Consider the following 21,541-nt stretch of genomic DNA (forward strand, 5'->3'; position numbering starts at 1 on the left):
CGGTGATTTCTGATTTTAAGGGAAAATACTTAGATGGGGTTTATTTGCTGCTTCCTGCTATTCTTCAGAGCAGAAACCCAACAACAATATCTCGAGTTGGTGTATATATAGCTATATCCTTCGAGAGAAGGAAAAGTTTATGCGATTAAGTTATTTTGTTTCTAGATAAAGTATTTTTCGTTTGGTAATTAGTTTTGTTAGTGTTTTCCTTATTTTCAGGCATTTTTTTTTGTATATACGGTCTTTGGGGTGTTGAAATCGAATTATTTCTCTAAGTGTTTTGTACACAGGTCCAATCCCACGAAGGTGTTGTATCAGAGGATCATTCTAAGAGAATAGCGTGTAAAAAATTAAGGAAAACGACTCTTAGGTCCGAATTTCCGTGGGTAGGGATCTCTTAGGACTAATGGTGACAACATGTCTCATAACCTATGTGTATGAAGTGTGTATGTATTCCAAGCAAGTCAATTGTTACGAGAAATAACCGCGGCCAATGTTTTAATTCGTAGTATTTAGAATTCTTTAATGTTCATTCATTCTTTTCTCTTCTTCAGAGGCATTTTATTCCATACTCGACGAGGAAAATATCTCAGCACGTGCAGGAATCATAACCTTTGGTGGTATTATTGGTGTTTTGAATGCTCGAAAGAGTGGAATCTTAAAGAAGTTAACCTATGGAACTATTGGAGCCTCTGGCAAGAAAAATTTATTTATTTATTTATTTTCTTTATTTCCCTCAAAAAATGAGGAGTACGCTACAATATAATATAAAGAAAAAACAAATGATAACACTTACAATCAAAACCTATCAAATATTGATCAAATACTTAAAAAAAAACACTTGCTAAATAGTTTAGCCTGTAAATCATGAAGAGCCAGAGCTGTTACTAAAAAACGGAAATAAATTGTGGCCAAAAGGTTAATTTTCGCCTTATCTTCTAATGTTTTATATTTTTTCTTTATACAGACTACAGGATCCTTCACATTAAGCTTTAAAACAATCTCAGTGTTACTAAAAGAAAGGGGGAAACCAAATAAAAATTTACAAAATTTAAAATAAGAAACTTTAATGGGCGAAAGATCAGAAGGTCTGAAATTTCGGAAGAGGAGGGACGGGAACAATACGTGAGGCAGAGCAACAACGCTATACATAAGACCAAGGACGTCCCGACGGTAAAGACCTCAAAAACGAATTAAAAGACCAAATGCCTTGCGTAGTTTCATCTGAACATGCTGAACCAGGACTGGTTTAAAATCTCTTTTCGAAGCAACATAAGGTAATCCCAAATAAGTGACTATTGGCGACGACTGAAAAATAACACCATTGCCGCAATCGAGAGTCGCCCCGACATTATCCTCTAAACAATTTACAACAAAAAATTGACATTTTTCAAAACTGATAGAAAGGCCCAAACCTTTTAAACAATTCATTATAATATTAAATTAGAAACAAGACTAGACTTGGACCGGCTTAGAAGGATAATGTCATCAGCATATGCAATGTAAGACAGATTTCGAGATAATGAAACAAAAGAGCAGGAAAGAGAATTAAGGGCAGTAGCTAAACAAGAATTGAATATATAAGGAGAAATAATTCCTCCTTGTCTAATTCCTCTACCCATTTGATTAATTTGGACTGAGATGAAGACGAACTCGGACAGATACGGATCTTTAAACGAGAATACCAAGAGCGAAGGACTCCTATGATAGCTAGGGGCAATCCAGCATGGATTAAAGTGAGCAGAGCAGATGCATGAGAAATGTTATCAAAGGTCCCTTTGATATCAATCAAGAGGGCGTATAGCGGTTGACCAGAGATTCTCGCTTCTTTAATAACTTTGCTGAAAGATTCATGGGCGTGGTCACATTCCTAACCTCTCTTTAAATCAACTTGATTAGAACCAGTGTCAAGAATTTCTAGAAGATCCTTCAAACACAACTCAAACACTTTCCCAATCATAGAACCCCTAGTAATTGGCCTCCAGGAACTACAAGATGACAAGTCTTTTTTCCCGCTCTTAGGAATAGGCGTAATTATGCCAATATAGAATGACGATGGTACTAAACCAGTAGTAAGTAAAAGGTTGAAAAATGCCAGTAGAGTAATAAGAAAAGAAGAAGGAGCAAGTTTGAGGTGATTAGCAAATAAGCCATCATGATCCTTAGCCGACTGCGCCTTTAACGTTTTGATTGCTCCACGTAACATATCCTCAGAAATTCTGTAATCAGTTGAAAAATTCTTTAACCTTTCATCTAATTGCAACACAACACTGTTAGAATCGTACAAAGTTGAGAACTTAGAAAAATAATTTTCCCACTCTTTTAGCGATGGTGTGGAATTAGTATCAGGCATGTTAGTCCGCCTATTGCCTCGGAGAACATTCCAAAGGAGATTCTTGTCCTTGTCGTTATCAATGCTTGAGGAAGCTTCTTCTATGACTAGGTTATTATGACGACGGAGCTCCGCTTGGAATTCGGCCTTTCTCTTTTTCATTAGCAAAAAACTGGATGCGAGTCTCTAGGCTTGCCAAGCGCCCGCCATTCCCAATACGCTTGTTTAGCCGCCTTATTAGAATTTACTAAAAAAGGATTGAGGCTCCAAAAAGGTTTTTGCGCGCCCAATCTTATCCTATTAGTAGAAAAAACTGCTGCAGCACCATACTTTAAGCAATGGATTAATTCAAAATAAAGACAATTAATAGTCAAAGAAGGATTACTGTCCATTGAATACAAACTATCAGGGATACAAACTTTATCAATTAAAGTCCCAACTCTTTCTTGGTAAAGCGGTCGAAAATTTGGATTCCAATCAACCCGATCAAAAAATTAAGGAAGCTTATTACCAGAAAAACGAACTGGGGAAGGACGAGAAGCCAAAGGGGGTAAAACGAACAGAAGCGGCATGTGGTCACTAACGGGGAAATCTTCGATTACAGTAACCACAGGCAAAGGATCACTTGGGTTAGAAGAAAAAACGTGATCAATATTAGTTGTACTACCACTCCAATGAATATAAGTAAAATCCTGGGACTTCGGTAAAACAGAAAAATTAGGAAGACAAGAAGATAAAATTGTACCCCTTTCATTTGCGATATTTGGATCACAGTTAAAATCACGTAAAATATAAGTACGCAAATTTGACTGTAAACCAGAGACAAAACGACTAAGATTAAAACAGCATTGAGTAAACGCATCAAAAGAAATATCGTCGTGGTAATCAGTCGGAAAATAACAATTAATTAAAAATACGTTTGAAAAACTACAAGCTAAAAAATTTGTATCAATTGCTAGAATAGTTGCATTAAGAGACTTGGGTAAAATAGTAGCTAAACCGCCGGAGGGACGTCCACCAGTCGGTGTAGCGGGAACAGCAAAAATATCATGCTGAGTAGACAAACTAGAAAGCAGATTCAACGAATGATCAAGGAGGTGGTGTTCCTGAAGACATAATAACGATAATTTTGCATTCAAAAAACTATGAAGTACAGGAAATTTCCCTAACACACCATTTGAATTAAAGGACGTAATACGAATTAATACATTCATTTACAAAATTTCTTTAAAATCGGACACCTAAAGCTGTAAACTGGATGATCATTCGAGCCACAACTGGCGCATTTAACTGGCGCTTGACATGGGGAGTCTTTAGTCGAAATGTGATTACCGCTACATCGGGCACATTTGAAACATTCAGATTTACATTGATTTTGAACATGGTTAAAACTTTGACATTTAAAACAACGCCTAGGCTGAATACGATCACGTTCCACTCGGAAAAGCTCATAACCGAATTTGATGCCATGTGTGATGTAAAAATGCAGGTATTCTTCTGTTTGAAAAATAACTCTTACAGTTTGCGATTTTCCTAGCCGATTAAACTCGATTATACCCGGAAAGTCCAATGCGTAGGCACTAACATCAAAATCAATGTCCACACTCCTGATAATTCCAAAAAATCGCCGAGGCTTGGAAGTTATTATGCTTTCAGGAAAATTAACCTTTAGATCACAACTGAGCTTCGATGCATCTTGACATGGTACCGATACCGTAACACTATCCTTAGTCGCTTTAACATAACGAATATTTGCACACCCTGTATTATCAAATTCTTTCTTGCGACACACAGGATTCCTCAGTAGGAGAGCGGGTGGGTTTTTTATCACTATGGTCTCTAATGGGACAGTCTTTAGTGGGAGAGGCGGCCATTCATGGTGGGGCACAGTGGGGGGATTGAGATCAAGATCATTGCCAGGCTTTATTTTTTTTTTAAATTAGATTCGATACGCTCAATAGAAGAAAGTGTTTTTTCCAGCTTTCGGGAATAGTCATAAACAAGTTTATCAAGCCGGACGCTGATGTCGGGGTTTAATACTGGACATTCATTAAAGCTCCGTGGGACGATTACAGGCCATATGGACTGTTTCGAATCAAGTTCTATGATGACACGCATTATGTCCGAGGCAGTAGTCTTTTCAGCTGTTTTTCCTCTCCTTTCTTGCTATCTACCAGCTTTACGACACAGACATGCGAGCAGCGTTTTTGCTACATTCAACTCCTCTAAACGATAGAATCCTGCCATTGCGTTAGATATTTCATCAACACTTATTCTTGCTTTCAACGAATCAAGAGCGAAGAATAATATCGAATTAACTACGACATGCGAAATTTCTGTCTCTGACACAAAAGTCCTATCAAAATCGCATGCATTGACTGGCTGGCTTGTGACGTCAGATATATTGTCACTTGCAATTACTTCAGTGGAATGGTTATTTGGTCTTAAAATAGACTGGATTGACAGGTCCACGCTTCGACTGTATGAATTTTCAGCTACAAAATTAGTATTAGCGGGAATGGATTTTTGACTGCTGATTATCGGGGATATACAGGGATTATTATTAGAGATGCAAGATTCATGTACTTCATCGTTATTTGAACAGATTAAGCAAATCCAATTCGGTTTTTCCTTACGCTCAATTGGGGAAATGCCTGCACACTGTGGGTGAAACATCTCGAGACATTTTGTGTATTGCAGGGTAATCCCCTTGCCACAAAGTCGACCACAACCAGGACACATAAATATTGACATTTCTCACTCCTTAGGTCTGGGGTTAAATAATCAAGGCCAAAAAAAAAATCGCCTTTAGCGCTCCATTAAGCTTATAATGCAATAAAATCCTTTATGTAGGTCAATAAGTATAGTAGGGATTATGCGTCACTATAATCCCTATTGCGAAATTTTGAGTTTCTTCACATAAAACTTACTGAATTAATAATGTCCATGCAATATCTAATTTAGATGTTGACACTTTGAACTCTGAATTGATACTGAATAAATACATTTTGAACTCTGAATAAATACATTATACTATCCTAGCTGAATAGTATAATAGTGAAATTCTAAAAATAAGTCGAAGTTAAGATATTCTGAAGTTAGAATCATCTATAAATCTATTAAAAATTGAAGTATTATTATAGCTTTGCATTGAGAGCCACTCAGGTCATATCAGGCCCTGCGTAAATTAAAATGTATTTTTAAAAAGCTTGTATATTCAGGGGCGGATCTAGACAAAAATCTTTGGGGGCCCGCTGGGCCAAGGGCGCCAATGTGATTCGAGCGTAAGGATAGGTGGGGGTGTCGATATCGCTTTCGTCAGACTAGTTTGTTTGTGTGAATCTGTTGGTGCTGATGTTAAACGACAAAGAAACCTCTTTGAAAGCCAATACTATTTACCTATATCAGTAAAATCCGTATTAACAACAGACGCGAACAGATTCATCGATGAATAAATTACTATGGCCTCATTGAACCTTTTTTAATGAGTCGGCCAGACCAATTTCTATTTTTTATTTATTTAGAGCTTGATAAACAAATTAATTAATGGGGAAACCTTTGATTTGCAAGAGTGGAAATACAACTGTTTTTGCAAGAGGTAGAAAATTGCAAAGCAGCCCCTTGATCCGCTACAAGATTCCAACATTTTCTATAAAGAGACTAAAAAATCAACCGCACGCCTGATTGTTGTGGAGTAAATGAGGAGCACTTGAAGTGTGGGGGCCCTGCCTTGTTGCTTTGGCTGCTAGAAAAGGTTTTGAAGACGTTCCACGATAAGCAAAGGCAAATTTGGCTTTTACTTGTGTCAAGGTCTCCTTTTTTCGAGTATTCTTTAATCAGAACCAGAACCAAGACATGGAATGGGTCGTGTCCCCCACTGTCAAAAGCTGATTTTTTTTTTCAAGAAGGAAAGTATTTATAATATGATGTTTATTATAAACTCTACCCCTTCCGCGAGAGGGTTTAATACCCAGATATATTTAAAGTTCCTAATTTCTTCGAAAACCATACAAGTCTAATAATGATAGAGAAAAATGTAATATATTAATGCAAACAGATATTTTATATTTAAATAATAATTTCATATACATTATCACAAAGTATTAATATTGTAATGTAAAATAGTTCCATTTTCTACTATTGCCATTCTAGATATACCTTTCTCTTACAATCATACGCCAGTAGAATGCTCGTTAATTCATTTGATTTCATGTTCCATCCATCTTACAGCTGGCAATTGAGTAGCCTTTTCTTACTAGAATATCAGATTCAGTCTCCGAGCTTTTATGATGTCAAACGAATTTACATCTTTTTTTTCGGCAGTTTGTTCCTGACGTTGTGCTTCTGATTGCAGAATACGCTATGTCAACCTTGGAGAAAATTCTTTCTGCCTCGCATGTTGAAACTGGAAGCGTCGCAAGGATTGTGAGCAATGCAAAGATGTCCGGAAAAATTTGCTCCAGACAGCTGTTGAGAGCCGAAATGGCTCTCTGTTGCTGCGTTCGACCAGTTGCTCTTCCAAATCTTGAATCCGATTTTCAAATCAGTAAATGTGCTACTTAGAAGGTCCTTGTACTTCTCGTACCCTTCCTTCAGATCGTCCCAATTCTTGCTATGGACGATTGTTGGAATTAGTGATGAAAGTTTAGCCGCATGAGCAAAATGAGAGCTGTGTCTTTCCGAGAAATCAAGGAGAATGCCATCCAGGGCTGGGATGAATGCCGTCATCTTGTAGTGGCTTTCTGGATCCAGATTTTTTACTCCCGTTTGGTATACAGAGCGCGAGGCTATGCGTGGTTGGACGAGTTTTATGGCAACATCAATTTTTTTTGCCATGTTCTCGACTTCCGTATAGAGAGACTGGAACTCGATTTCTGCACGGGCTCGCATTGCCTCTAATGTTGTCTTGACGCCGCTTATGAGTGCTAAAGCTCTCACAAGACCACCGTTCTTTTGTTAAAGTGACTCGGCCAATGATTTCATTAGAGAAGGAAACGAATTCAAGCAGATCATTCCGATCAACGTGTCTAATTTCTCTATGCAAGAACATAGTAGATGTGTTTTACTGCTGGCCTCTCGGTCCACTCAGCCCTCCGTCTCCTCCAGAGCGGATATAATAGACGAGAAAGAATCCTAGAACCGACTAATTGCCTCATGCTTCTCTACAAATCTTGGTACAAAGGTCAATGAGGGTCTCAGCTCTACCGTTGTCTGACACTAGATGTTTCTTCTTAAGCCTTGTCGTTTGGCACTCGAGGTGAAATGAGAGAAAGTTTCCCGTACGACATCTTGCACATTCCTTAGATGTGGTCCAGAAATCATCTTCGAGCATGAAGTGGCATGGCTTACAAAATGAAAATAATCTGCAAGCTGGTAACTGCGCTTTATTTCGCCAGCCGCCCCATTTACCAAAGCTGGATATGCTAGCGGCTTTGTCATAACTTTGGCCGACACACTTTGTCATGCGTAAGTCGGATTTGGTGACTTCACTTAAAAGTAGCCTACCGAGGCTTTTGCCGTCTAGCCTTTTTTAAAACTTTCGGCTGGTGTTGGCCTTTTCATCTTCAGCGAGCTCCGATAAGGTTTGAAAGGCGTCGACTACGACAGCAAGATCTTCTTGGATTACGTAACCCTTTTCCGATCTGTAAACATAACGACACACAACTACCTTGAGTTTTTTTGTTTGTCTATCGGTGGATTCGTCAGCAATGAGACACCAAACACTTGCTGTTTTCACTTTTCTGACTGCTTTGGACCTTACAAGTTCTCCAATCGTCCTGATTAGTTCATTTTGTATCTGCTTACTAGTGTATTTTGCATTTCCAGAAGCAGTATCTAAAAGCCTTTGAAGCAGGGAATTGCCCCCGTTAACGTGATACCGAAGTAAGCGACGGAAATTAAGATCGTTTTCTGCTGCGACTACATTAGGGACCTGACTATCGAGCTTACCATCGTCCCGGTGGCCACGAAGGGGTATATTCTGTACCCTGCAAAGTTTAGTTGTTTCCACAATGCTTGTAAATAGTTCACGGTTCTGGTGTATTTATTTCATTCTTTCAGAGTCCAAGGCATTCCTGATATCTTGATGGTCTTGCTTGAACGAAGCTAAAAGCGCTGTAGCTCTACACTGGTCATTCACATGATACTGTGACTTGTGTATGATACTGTGGCATGTTGTGTAAGTGCACCATCTTTACGTGTCAAATTTGAGCAATCCTTCAGTGGTTTCAAGACGAGCCGACCCATTTTTCGCCCACCACCCACACCCCCAAACACAGACAACCACCCTCAACCGCTATTGTAGATTCTCATCTCCACAACATATGACAAACACTACACCAAAGTCCCTCGTGTTCTTTCCCGGAAACCGGGCAAGAAGCTCAATGTTAAGTTGACGAGTAACTTAAAACCCCCTCCCTTTCGTCTTTGTATTGAAGTCGGAACTTCTGCCTGGTTCTTTGGCTTCCATCTTTCGTTAAGAAAAACGCAATATTTCCAGATGCTAGTTGGTTTGTTTCTTTTAGTATCACTGTGAAATCGAAGTCAGAGGAGGGCGTGATGTTGGTGTCAAGCCAGGAGGATATACTGCTACTTGGGTGTGTCGTCTCCATCTGCAGCATCTTGGTTCTTGCATCATCTCTCTATTCTTCTTGCAGCTGATCAGAATGTTTCATTTCAGTGTCTGTGTCTGAATCGTGGGAAAATGTCGGTGGTGACAGCTCGTTATCCTTGGCGAAGTTGGTAGGCAGTGTCTCCGTAGTCGAATCTGCGTGAAAACTAGAGGCAACGGGTAACGGCAAACTTGAAGTTATCGTCAAAGTCCTTGAATTTTAATGAGCATCCGGAACTGAGGGAAACGACAGACTTGAGGCATCTGAAAGAAATTTTTTTTCTTGAAAGAAAACCCTTTAAAAAAGTGCTAGTGAAGGTAGGCAACCCAAAATAATTGATATTTTTCTCAACTCGTCGACAGTAAATCGACTGTGTCTAGTCAAAAATTTTTTTCTGAGTTAGCTTTTTTTCTAAACGAATTTATAGGGTTTCATTAATTCTGTCTGATCAGTATATTGACCTCCAGTGCTCAATCAAGTCCTATTTGATCAGTTCTGAGTGTTCCTCTCGTTAGAACCAGTGAGGTCACTTTTTGTCTTTGTAAAATTCCCCGTTAAGCGGTGAAAAATAAGAAAAATATTCTCAAAAAAATGCCCTAAGTAGAGATGGAGCGTTTTCTTATCATAATATTTTTCACTTCAGAAATGGAAGGTCTTGGATGTTCTTTCTTGTTTCAATTTAGGGCGTTTTGCCGAAACACGGTCAAAATGCTGTTTTTACACGTGCTTTAGTAATTTCTAACTTAACCCATTAGCGCCCAACGTTCCCATCTGGGAACACCTTACTTTAATTTTTCTTATGACTAACGTGGTAGCAGCTAGGGCAAATTTTAAGCGTCCCTTAAACTGTCATAAGAATCATAGAAGTTCTTAAAATTTTTCGGACCTGAATTTGTTTTAGTTTGGTTCTCTGGATTTTTTTTGAACTACGGGAAAAAGTAAGTTTTTGAAAGCTCTCTGTTTCTAATGAAATACCAGGGAAGGCAAGAGGCTGAAACCTCTTGTTTTAGCGTTTTGTTGTTCTATAATCATCACTCTTCGAATCTATGAAAAAATTGCACCAAAATGTCTAAAAATAGAGGATGCAGCGTCAGTTAACCAAAAGTGATCCCAACCGGGAACGTTGGGCGTTTCGCAGACCTAAATTTTTCACATGTTTTGTAGCAGGCGATCACTTATGTTTTGCAGACGGGTGCCAAGAAATGTACTTTTGTCAAATAAGCTGTAGTGATGGTAGACGAAATAATATACGATGAGATAGACATTGATACGGTCATTATCTATTTATAAAATAAATAGATAGATTTATTCACACGTCACAAAACTAAAATTAAGGATTTTTTGAGCGGGGAGGGGACAGGCGGAATTCAAAAAATCCCCCCTTAGCTTAAATTAACGTTGTAAGTTCCCTTATTATATCCCCATCAATGACGCCCAGAAACCGTACCCTAAATCGACGGGCTCTTAAGAAAGAGAATAAAAAAATCTGCCAAAAAAAGAAAAAAAAAAAGAAAACAGAATCTGAAAATGAAGATCTACCCTCAGAATTAGTACTTCAACTAGCAAGCAAGTTTAATTATACGATTAATTTTTCCTGAAAACAAGGTTTATCTTATAATTTTATGACGAAATGATTCGTAAACTGATCGTGCGATCAAGTTTCGTGTCTAAATCTCTAACAGATCAAGAGCAAAATCTTGGGCGCGGGGGCCACTGGACCAAGGGCGACATTGTTGCTCGAGGTGGGCACCAAATTGACAAGTTTATTTTAAATAAGATTAAAAAAAGAACGGAATAATGGTGCCGGAAGTATCTTAGGGGAAGAGTCATCCCCTCTGACCCCGTGGATCTGTTCCTGGTTTAAATTGCTTTTAACTCTTTCATTCATCTAATTTCAAGCAAATTAGCTATATAATTAAAATAAAAGATAGATTTTTTCACACGAAAGCCCTATTGCGCCATTTGCTATTTAATTAGGCACAAAACTAAAATTAAGGATTTTTTAGGGGTTGGTATATTATTATTAGTCAAAACTTACCTTTCAATTTCCAGATATTTTTGGATATTTTACTAAAATATCAGAAAATATCCTCGTGCCTTGCGGCAAGACAATATTTCAGGAGTAGAATCAGCTAATTACTGCGCTATTTTTTTGACGAAACAAAAGATGATTCTGGAAAAGAACAATTAACGATCCTACCCAGGTAAATGTCAAATAGAAAAGTTGTGGAGTGACTAATCGGCTGCTATCACATGCAAATATAGATGCGGAAAGCTTATCCACCTATGTAGATTTGATGTTGTGAACGTAACATCAGTCAGCGAGTTCAATTAGACTCCAGTAAATTTTGACGCTTTGAGGTGATAGATCGTTTCACAATCCGGATGGACCGATATTTCATGCGTAATATGCCTTTGCTCAACGCTTTATCAGCCTTGTACCCTTCAAGTTCTGATTTTCTCTAATCTTCAAAAATTGAAAGGGTAATGTATCACTATCAAGCGATTCTCGATGTTGATGACTATACCTAGAATCCCAAATTTCTCTGGCAAAGTTGTATATTTCAAAATGTGACACTCTTAAAATGGATCTATCCCGAGCTATCAAAATTTATTCCGACTTCCCAATTGCCTATCCTGCAGTGCTAAAGCTGATGAAGCTAGTTACTACTCTATCTGTGACCACTGCTAGTAATGAATGGTTCTTCTTGGCATAAGGGCCTATGAAGGATTATCTGTAGTCAACAGTGGGAAATGACAGACTCAGAAATTTTATTTGACAGACTCAGGATCATGGTCGTTGAAAAAAAGAGACACTGGATTTGGACAGATTAGTAAAAGATTTATCCTAACAGCGAAGTTACCACTACTCCCTCTAAGTGTAGTCAGCTGAAGAGTGCACGTCCTGCCCATGATCCACCCAAATATTGACATGCCCCACCGATGGGGCATGCGCCCCACATTGGGAATCACGGCCCTAAATGGCTGGTCGACAAGGACAATCTTTGGCAATCTGTCATCCGGCGTCCACAGAACGTTCAATAGAAATGCAAATGTACACTCAGTTGTTTGATTTATTCAAAAACCAAATGTAAAATTATAAATAAGTCTTCAGGAGTTAGAAAATTATAAAAACGAGAAAACACGGCTTTTTCAAATACTTTTTTAGTCACAACCATTTACATAACGTAGAAACAGTCCGGCCCTTGGGGAACACCATCGTCGACTTCCAGTAATATTGGGCGCTAGTTATCTTGATCATTTTGTAGCCCTACTTATCTGTATCATTTTATATATTATGATTGCTTGAGCATGCTCGAGGATATTCGGTAAAACACCTTGATGAAAGGAGAGGTTAGTAAGTTTCGCCAAGAAAGGAATAATGGAAAAGGGCATGAACTTGATTATTGTAATAGAAATATTATCAGGGTCTTTAATCTCAGAACAGTTCCAGTATTTTCAGTATCAGACCCTAGTTCCAAAAACAATGACGTTGCTCAAATTGACGAAGTTAAAATGTCAAATCCGAGTGTATAGGAAAAAGATGGTAGCAGCAGTGCTTCTTTTACCAATTACTGGAATGGTAACCTTGGCTACTACCGGATATTGGCGCGAAATTGGTGCTGCACCACATATTGGAGGGAGAAGTTTCGCTGGCACCAAATATTGTAATGGAATACTTGCGGTTATCACTTCTACCGTAACCGTAAATATACCGTATCTATGGAGTATGTTAGTACCCTTTTACGGTATACCCTGCTCCAGGGTATGGTAACGTGATCGAACGATTAAACCGGCCAAAATCTAGGCAAAGGGTGCACCCAACCTGGGTCACCACTAATATCTCTAGCTATCTCTTTGGCGGGTAAATACCCCCCCCCCCCCTGTCGATATACTAGTGACGATATTTCTCGTGAACTCTTTTCCTACCCTGCCTGGGTTCCTGAAAAGATAATCTCATACGGCTGTAGAAAATAGCTTACTTTAATTCTTTCAAAGGTCACTTGAAAAAGCACAAATATATATCAACCCTGAAAAAATAGAGTCTCTAAACGGGGTCTCAGTGTAGACTAAAAAACAAAACACCACTTCTGTACAAAAGCACTTACTGTTGGGGTGGACCTTAGATTGATCCTGACCAATCCTTGAAGTTCAAATACTTGGCTTCTTTTGAATAATATTATCTTTCAATGGCCCAGAACAAGAAGACCAAAATAGAATTTAGCTTGCAAGCTTACTTATTGCAAAACAACTGTAGCTTAGAAACGAGACTTTAACTTATCATTGAAAATAGTACTATAGGCAAATCTAAGCAATTGCAGTTACGGAAACAAAAACAGGTCATTTGTCTAAAAAAAAGAAACAGGCGTGAAACCCCAACACCAATATTTTCAAAACACGGAGTAAGTGCTTTCATGAGCGTGTAGTTCATCCTCGATAAGCTTGTCCAGAAGAACTAGACTTTAAGGGATAGAAGACGACTGAAAGAGGGGCTAAGGACAGACAGTGTCCCCTACTATGCTCTCGGGTTATCTTTACCGTAATATAACAGTACTTTGGCCTTTCCACACACAGAATTATATTCCTGCAAATTAGAATAGCTGAAATAAAATAGCACTCATTGAGGAGGCAGCGGATACTAAGGGGATGGCCCATTCAGTCGCAACTAAAAGCTGCAATGCCCTTTTTCAGGGCCGAGCCCGATTGGGCAACCTTCCACATACTATGGCTAAATAGAAGTCTCAAATCAAATGCAGTTAAATTCCACAAGCTGGGTTTTTATTTTAACCTTAGCTGGTACTTCAGGAACTTTGAGGTCGTTAATGTTAAATCTGAGGCTATCTCTGCAATAACAACAGATTGTAAGTACATATTTCACAAATGGTTTCGGTTTCCACCCAAGTTGCTATTTGAAAATTTATGAGTTTGCTGGCTAAAAATCCGAGGCTAATATTCCAGTATCGAAATCTGAATAAAATATAATACCGTACGCAAACATCTCACAATATTTTTATTTTATTTTCACCACTTAATTGTTTTTGTGCTTACTGACTAATCTCTTGAGACCAATATTACGAAGTGAGAACTTCATACTGCACTGTGTTTTCGACAAAATTGTGGATATATTGCACCTTGTCGAAAACAAATCTTGCAGTGTTTTTGAATCTCAATCGAACCTGCCCCCACCTTCATAGATAAAACACCTTCATACATATACATTTTGACACATGGTCATTCAGGGAATGTGCTGTGGATGCTACTGTGGCTAATAATTCTATATAGACGTCGAAATTCAAAATAAGTTGAGACCAAATTTGACCTGTGGTGAACGTGTTACATCTTATTGAAATACCCACCTTACGAAGATGTTGAATATATAGTATTGGAGGTTACAAAATGGGCCGCCCGGATTCGTACCTCTCCAAAAACCCATCGTCCTCCCCTAAATTTTTTCATATTGACCTCTTGATTTATTCCTCGATTCGTGATTATACACGGAATATTTAGGGAGTTCCTCAAAACTGTTTAATTTTAAGCATTAAAATAACTGGATTATCATTGTCTGGACAACGTAAAGTGCTGCAATAATCTTTTTCGGCTTTGCCTACCAAAAAACTACCGAAGAAAACTTCAATTTTACTTTTTTTTATATGAATGGAACAATGTAATTGTCAATTTCTTGGAACTTTTAAAATAGCCTTATCTTCGAAAGATTCTTTTTGCTCGTTCCTTGAAAACTATCTCAAAATCGCTGTTTCAGTTTAAAACCATCTTTATTCTCTATTACCTGGCACACAATCAATGTTTTTATTTTTAAATGCACCATTTTTTGAAGCTAATGGTGTGTTACTTTGCTCCAGAACATTACATCTAATCTGCCGTATATTGTTATTTAAAATAAGCATGTACAAGCTACTGTTTATTACTTTGCCTCATAGCATATATCCTGCTATTTGCGCCTGATGAATTTCATGGTAAGGATAATTCGGATTAGTGTCTATCACCAAGATTGCAATGAAGAAATTGCATCATAGTTTTTTATCGCTGCGTAACTCCTTGCGTGAAGATACGTTAAAGATTTCCTATCCTTAAATGTCGCTTAACAAGTAGCCTCTCGCGCCTGAAGATGACCGATTTTTATTTACACAGTGACGGAAATGAATTTTATTTCCATCATGCATATGAAAAACCAATAATTTGGGGGTAACACAAATAAACAAGCCCTAGCACACTGGGGTACCGGTAACTCCTCTTAATGGTTCCTCAAAATTTCTGAATACACAAGTATGAAAAATTTTTCATTATGCTTCAGAGAAAATCATTATTAGTGACTTCATTCCAAGATATTTTATTCTTCGATATTTTAGTTAGTTTTAGTTTCTATTTTGGCTGTTCTAATTTGATATGATTAGTATTATACGACCCCACTGTTGAGTCATTTCATACTTTTTGTTAGTGCAACTCAGAGTTTGAGTTGATTCTGCGTGTGGAACTTTTCTATTCATAGTTTCTATTTTCTATTCAGTGTCAATCAGACTTTGCTCTGGTAGGTGGCCGGGTCTCTTGCCATGAGTACATACCAGTGGTCCACCAGTGAGGGAAGACCACCACTTGTCTTCCCTCTTCGTATAGTATGTAGTTATGTTTGTGTTTATTGATTGTAATCTCTCTTTTCATTGATTGTTTATTTTCTCTTTCTGTCATTAGGGCTACAAACCCTCTTTTGTTTCGTTGACGGGTGAGAAATAAATTAAATTAATGATATGTGTGGCGTTGTTATTTTAATTCAGCTTTAGTAGAACCAGCAAAAGATAGTAAAGGATATGAATATGGAAAGTAACTAAAGGATATTTTTGAAACAAACGACTTTTCTTAATTTAAAAAAAAGTCCTAACCGTAAAAAATTCATTATTTCAAATATTCAAATGGAAATATATCCCCCTCCCCTCAATCAAAGAAAAAGCAATGCGGCTGTAAAAGACTTGCGTGTTAAAACGGAGCTTCCCACTCGTAAGCTGGAATATGGTGCAATTAAAAGGAAGCTGGAGAAACAACTCCAGGTCTTACACAATAGGCTCTGTTTTAAGGACAAGTTAAAGCCATCTTTTCTGCCCCTGTTTAAGAATCAAGCGCAGCTTTTCAAAATTTCCGTTAATCTTTCGGGAGTTTCATATTTTTTACGAAAACCGCTAAGGCAGGACACAAACCACTTTCTTGCATGTGAACTGAAATTGGCAGCGTAAAAAAAAAAGAAGACAAAATTATAAGTGTTGCTCATGCAACACAATAAACTGTGAGCTACGGGTAAATTTACTCCCTTGTTTGTAATTACTGTATATTAATGAATACACAACTCAAAGACAAAAAATGAAAAAAAAGACAAAACCATAAGTGTTGCTTCTGCAACACAATAAACAGAGCTACGGGTAAATTCACTCCCTTATTTGTAATTACTATATTTTAATGAATATATAACTCACAGACAAAAAAAAAGAAAAGAAAAAAAAGACAAAACAATGAGTGTTGCTTCTGCAATCCAATAAACTCTGAGCTACGGGTAAACTCAGTCCCTTGCTTGTAATTACTGTATAATGAATAGAAAACTCACTTCATTTGTTTTTTTTCTAGCTGTTGCTGCTTTACTTTACCCTAAAGAAGCGTACAATATGGTATCGAAAGAAAGTATTCGACTTAAGAAGTTATCGGTTATTGCTTATAATTTTGCACTTGGAGGTATGATTTTTTTTTTACATCACTGTCTCTGTCTTCATATACCTATTTGTCTCTGTGTAAAATATCTAATAATGGAAGCCTTATGACAAATAATTGATTCCAATTCTGCATTGGAAATTCGAATGATAAATTCTTTCTGCAACCAATTTGTTACTTTTTGTTTTATTTGTTCACTGTCTTTTGCTTTTAACATCCCAGCAAAGATAGAAGAAAAGAATAGCCTAAAAATACTCACTGAAACATTTCTCTAATCCCCCCCCCCTAATAAAATCTACATAGGCAAATATAGGAATTTAGTCTATAGACATTTTCAGTGCATTCGTCTTAAATACTGCAGTCTTTTTTTTCTTTTACATAAAGCAATGTATTTTAATCATCTTCAGTCTTAAGACAGAGAAAGGATTAGATACTTTTTTTTTAGTAACGATTAGAAGACTGAGGTACTCATTCAAATTATATACCTATTTCTGGTAACGATGCCTCTCTACCTATGAATCTTGTTTATTATATGGCCTGGCTTGAAATAGTATGTTCTATTCACTAAATAAATTCAGACTGTTTGCTCAAGGACATTATTCAGTTTGTTTGATTTTTAATTCAACTATAAAATAAAATAAGTATTTGAAAAATATCAATGAAAATAGAAAGAAATCTGGGTTTTCCGATTATATTGAAAGAACTATAGTTATTGAACAGCCAAACTGAATAGTGAATTTCTCCTATTTTTTGTCATAGGCAGTGTCATATCGAAGAAAGCACTGTTTGGAACTTATTCCATTGGAAGTAAAGAATGAAAGAATGTATTTATGTTGTTGTCACCACACCACTTTCTTGGAATAAAGCTTCCTATTCATTATCAGATTAATTTGGATAATTTAGTTTAATTTTGTTTTAAATCTGTACCTTATATACTTTCAGTGTATTTGAAAAAGACGCAAACGTTTATACATTTTTTTTTACCCTTTATGAAATTAGGTATCATCCATTAAAAGAATGTTAAATCCGGTGCCTTTTTTAAGGACACCAGTCACGAAATTTTATATTCCGCCTGTTGAGCCCAAGTGGTATTTTTGATTAGTTAATTTTTGCCTCAATATATGAAAATATCTTTTAACATTTTTATACTTTCATAACTGTTTAGACGCTCTGTATAGTGGCACACTTAAAATTAATACTCACATAGTTGAACTTTTGCTTATTTATTTTTATTATTTTATTTTGTTTTTTAGCGAAGCCAAAGGAGAAGAAGGAACCAGTAGATAAACCCTTGAAAAGCTTTGAGCAGGTAATACATGACTCAGATGATACTATGTACTGGGGTTTTCGCTTGAAGCACTATGAGGTAGGCATCCTTACGACAAGGGATACCAGCAACAACAACAACAACAACAAAAAAGATATATATAATGCTTCGTATATAAGAATGACTCTACAAAAGTCTTAGGCTGAACTTGAAGGGGAAAATAGCTGTTTTAGGGAGTAATCTATAAGTTAGTTAATATTCTTCTTCTTGGTTGGATTATGGAGATGCTTTGTATAATCTCATCTTACGAATCGAATTCCGGGCCCTGTAGTGGGTTGCCATGGCTGGGTACGAACTCCAGATTTTGTATTACAGATCAGAGATAAATCCCTCTCCGCGACTATATGATCGTTTGTAATCCCATTAACAAATTTAGTTTAGTCTATGTTAATAAATGCTGTTAAAAAGTTGCTAGATTCAGAGAGCTTTGTGACAAAAACTGGACTAGGCTCCCTCTAAAAGTGAGTGTTATAGTCCTTAGCCATTGTATCTTTCTTTGAATAACCAAGAGAATAGAACCAAGTTTGGAACAGTCAGCAAATTCAAATATGTATTGTTCCATGCACACACACATTTATAATTATACCGATAAATGTAGTAATATGTATCATATATAATACATGTATTATTCTTCAAAGCTGGCATACAATAGAGGTACGCACGCAGTAATGTTTTTCGGGGCGGGGGGTAATAATAAAAAAATTGATTTGTGAATTTGAATAAGAATTCTCTCGAAATAAAAAAAATATGATTTTGGGAGAGGAAGGTAATGTGGGTCCTGAACTAAAAGGTCAACTGAAATTTGTGAAAGGCTTAAATAATCAAATCAAACTGATTACTTCAATAAAAACACGCAAACAAAGAACGCAATGCCCAATTCAATGTGAAGTTGGATAATTGTGCTACAAATGATCTTTAACACAAATTTTGGGAACATTTAAAAGAAATCGTCGAAGTAAAGATAGGCATTTCACTCTTAAATGACATGACATCACGATTTTTCTTCCAGTTTATGTTAATCAACAAGAAATCCCAGATACATTGTTTTGAGGATATTCTTTTGAAAATCACCCTCCCCTTGAACAAAAATCCTGGATATGGCCCTGTCTCACTGCATTTCATTTTTTATATGCTAGCTCCTGCTATGATTCGAATTGCTATCGAAGCTGAAATAAAATATATTAATAAAGTAAGCTGGTACAATATCAGTCAAACATTTTTGCTATAGACATTTTTGCCCTTGACTAACATTTGAAATATAGAAATGCCTGTAAGAAATACCAATGCGTTTAAAATTAGTCCAATCCCCCAAGTAACAAATTGCTTTGTTGTGAATTATCTCAGTTCTTTTATAGTTAGTATATGGATTCAATGCTCAATACAATGTGAAGGTGGATAATCGTGCTACAAACGATCTTTAACGGAAATATTGGGAACATTTAAAAGAAATCGTCGAGGCAAACATAGGCAATGTCAGTTTTAAATGACATGATATTGCGATGTTTCTTCCAATTCATGTTAATCAACAAGAAATCCCATATGCTTTGTTTTGAAAGTTTTATTAATGATAAAAATGCCAAAAATTACATTTGTCGAAGAACTAACTATGACGGCAGTATTGTTAAAAGTCATGTAATTGGTTTTTCTGACAATAGCACCTAGAAAATTAAATCAAGGGTATCACACTAGAAAAAGAGTATAAACTACTCTTTCTCAATGCAAAAAAATAGAAAAAATGGGTATAGAAAAAAGGGGCTTTTGCAAAAAATTGCAAAAGGAGTATCAATATGTCACAAAATTATCCGATATTCAAATCTTTACTGGGGTAAATACCAATAACAAGGGAAGAAACATCTATTGGTTGAATTAAAGAATTTGATTCACCATTTTGTAGATTTTGGGTAAGACGGAATCCTAGGGCCAGAATATTTGTAACATTCAGGTATCGCTCTATAGATTTTGTATCTTTAATTAGCTTCAAGATTACATTTAGAAGTTCCTGGGCCAATGAACGCCAATGTAGAAAAAATATTTCACTAAATTTCGCCGTATCCATTCATGATGCCAAAAAATAAGCCTAAAATTTCTTTCATTATTCCAAAAATTTGACAAGCTTGAACTTTAATGGGTATGTACACTGAGTCAGGAGATTCTCAACGAAAAAAAAGAAGTTGTATACTTTTGTAATATAAGAAAATATGAAATTTTCTTTTCCCTTTGACCGGCTCGAAGATTAAAGGGTACTTGTATGATATAGCACCGACCTAATATTCTTCATCTAATGTGTAAGAATTGTTTTCAAACTTCACACTGACCAAATACTTTGTCCCCCCCCCTAAAATGCAAATATATAGCCTAAATTATGTATTTTTCGTCAATTCTGTCGCTTCTTTGTCTGGTCTCACGCTATGCTGAAAGAAACTAACAAAAAAAACTCGTTCTACAAAACGTCAATGGGTGAACAACTTGAGTGGTCAGGGCTATATTATACAAGTACCGATTAAAGAAAATGTAAAAACAAGGAAAAGAGGACATCAATGAAGGCAAAAAAACGGTGGTTGAATCCGTCACAGCTACTGCTGTACCCATGAGGTTAGAGCTATTGCTGCATCAGGAAGATTGTAGCTACTGCTGCAACCGTGATAGTCTTTCTCCGTCTGTGCTAGCATGACATTCATCCTCTACTTAACTATAACCTTCAACACATTGTGACAAATATTTTAAAAACACAGCATATAATGAAGTTAATTGTGTTTTAGCAAATTCATGGGAACTAAAACATTGTTTTTTTGCTTTTATGCTTCAAAATTGAATTTATTTTACATTTCAGGATGCCAAGCCTGAAATTCTCTTAGAAGTAACAAAGCCGATTGTTCTCACTGAGGAAATTAAAACTACTGTTCAATCAACCGATGTTCCAAGGGAAACTGAAAATGAGGCACTTACAACCGATACAAAATCATCCGAAAAATCTGGAAGCAAGAACGAAGATGTCAGTGAGGAAGATCAGCTAACATTAGCAGATGTCTTGGAAGAGAACATATCCTCTAATGTTGCAAGTAAAGACAAGGTCTTGGAAGTAACGCAGCTCCCGAAGATTACCGTTGAAGGCGATTTAGGCCAAGGCTTACCAGAAGACCAAGAACTGTACACTACAAGACAATAAACTTCGATTTATGGTTCTAAATTTAAATTTCATCTACTGTTTTTGAGAGGAGCTTTTATATCCCTCTAGATTTAAATATACACGTTATACCTGGAGTTAGGAGTATGGGACTTATGTATGCATCTGACCTTTTCTTTAGTTTCCGTAATGTTAAGTGTGCATCTTCTAATTGTAATTGAAAATTATAATAGAATTGTTGCTTTTGTTAGGATCAAAACTGCAAAATTTCAACTGGTCAACCCCACTCTCCTTTCTCACTCCTCTATTTGTTCTATCTCTGTATGTTTCTATGCACTTCAATTGCTTGGTAGTTAATTTTGAAGGACTGCAAGCTGAGAGCTCATGTCGTTGTACATGGGACTTGGCCACTCAATAAATTGACGAATGAGATAGAT

The 21,541-nt window shown here is 36.8% G+C and overlaps 1 protein-coding gene across 2 annotated transcripts in view; it reads left to right on the forward strand.

Moving 5' to 3' along the window:
* Positions 1 to 21,241, forward strand: part of LOC136028700 (uncharacterized) — a 33,554-nt gene extending 12,313 nt beyond the window's left edge. The window contains exons 3-6 of one of the 2 annotated variants that reach the window (XM_065706535.1): positions 555 to 695; positions 16,573 to 16,677; positions 17,907 to 18,019; positions 20,811 to 21,241. In XM_065706535.1, the coding sequence (XP_065562607.1) occupies positions 555 to 695; positions 16,573 to 16,677; positions 17,907 to 18,019; positions 20,811 to 21,146 (695 nt within the window). In that variant the 3' untranslated portion in view covers positions 21,147 to 21,241. The remainder of the gene's footprint in view (positions 1 to 554; positions 696 to 16,572; positions 16,678 to 17,906; positions 18,020 to 20,810) is intronic. The other variant, XM_065706546.1, reaches the window with a different exon arrangement.
* Positions 21,242 to 21,541: the final 300 nt, after the last annotated feature.

The sequence above is a fragment of the Artemia franciscana genome, chromosome 1 (assembly GCF_032884065.1).
Source record: "Artemia franciscana chromosome 1, ASM3288406v1, whole genome shotgun sequence".
Taxonomy (NCBI): Eukaryota; Metazoa; Arthropoda; class Branchiopoda; order Anostraca; family Artemiidae; genus Artemia; species Artemia franciscana.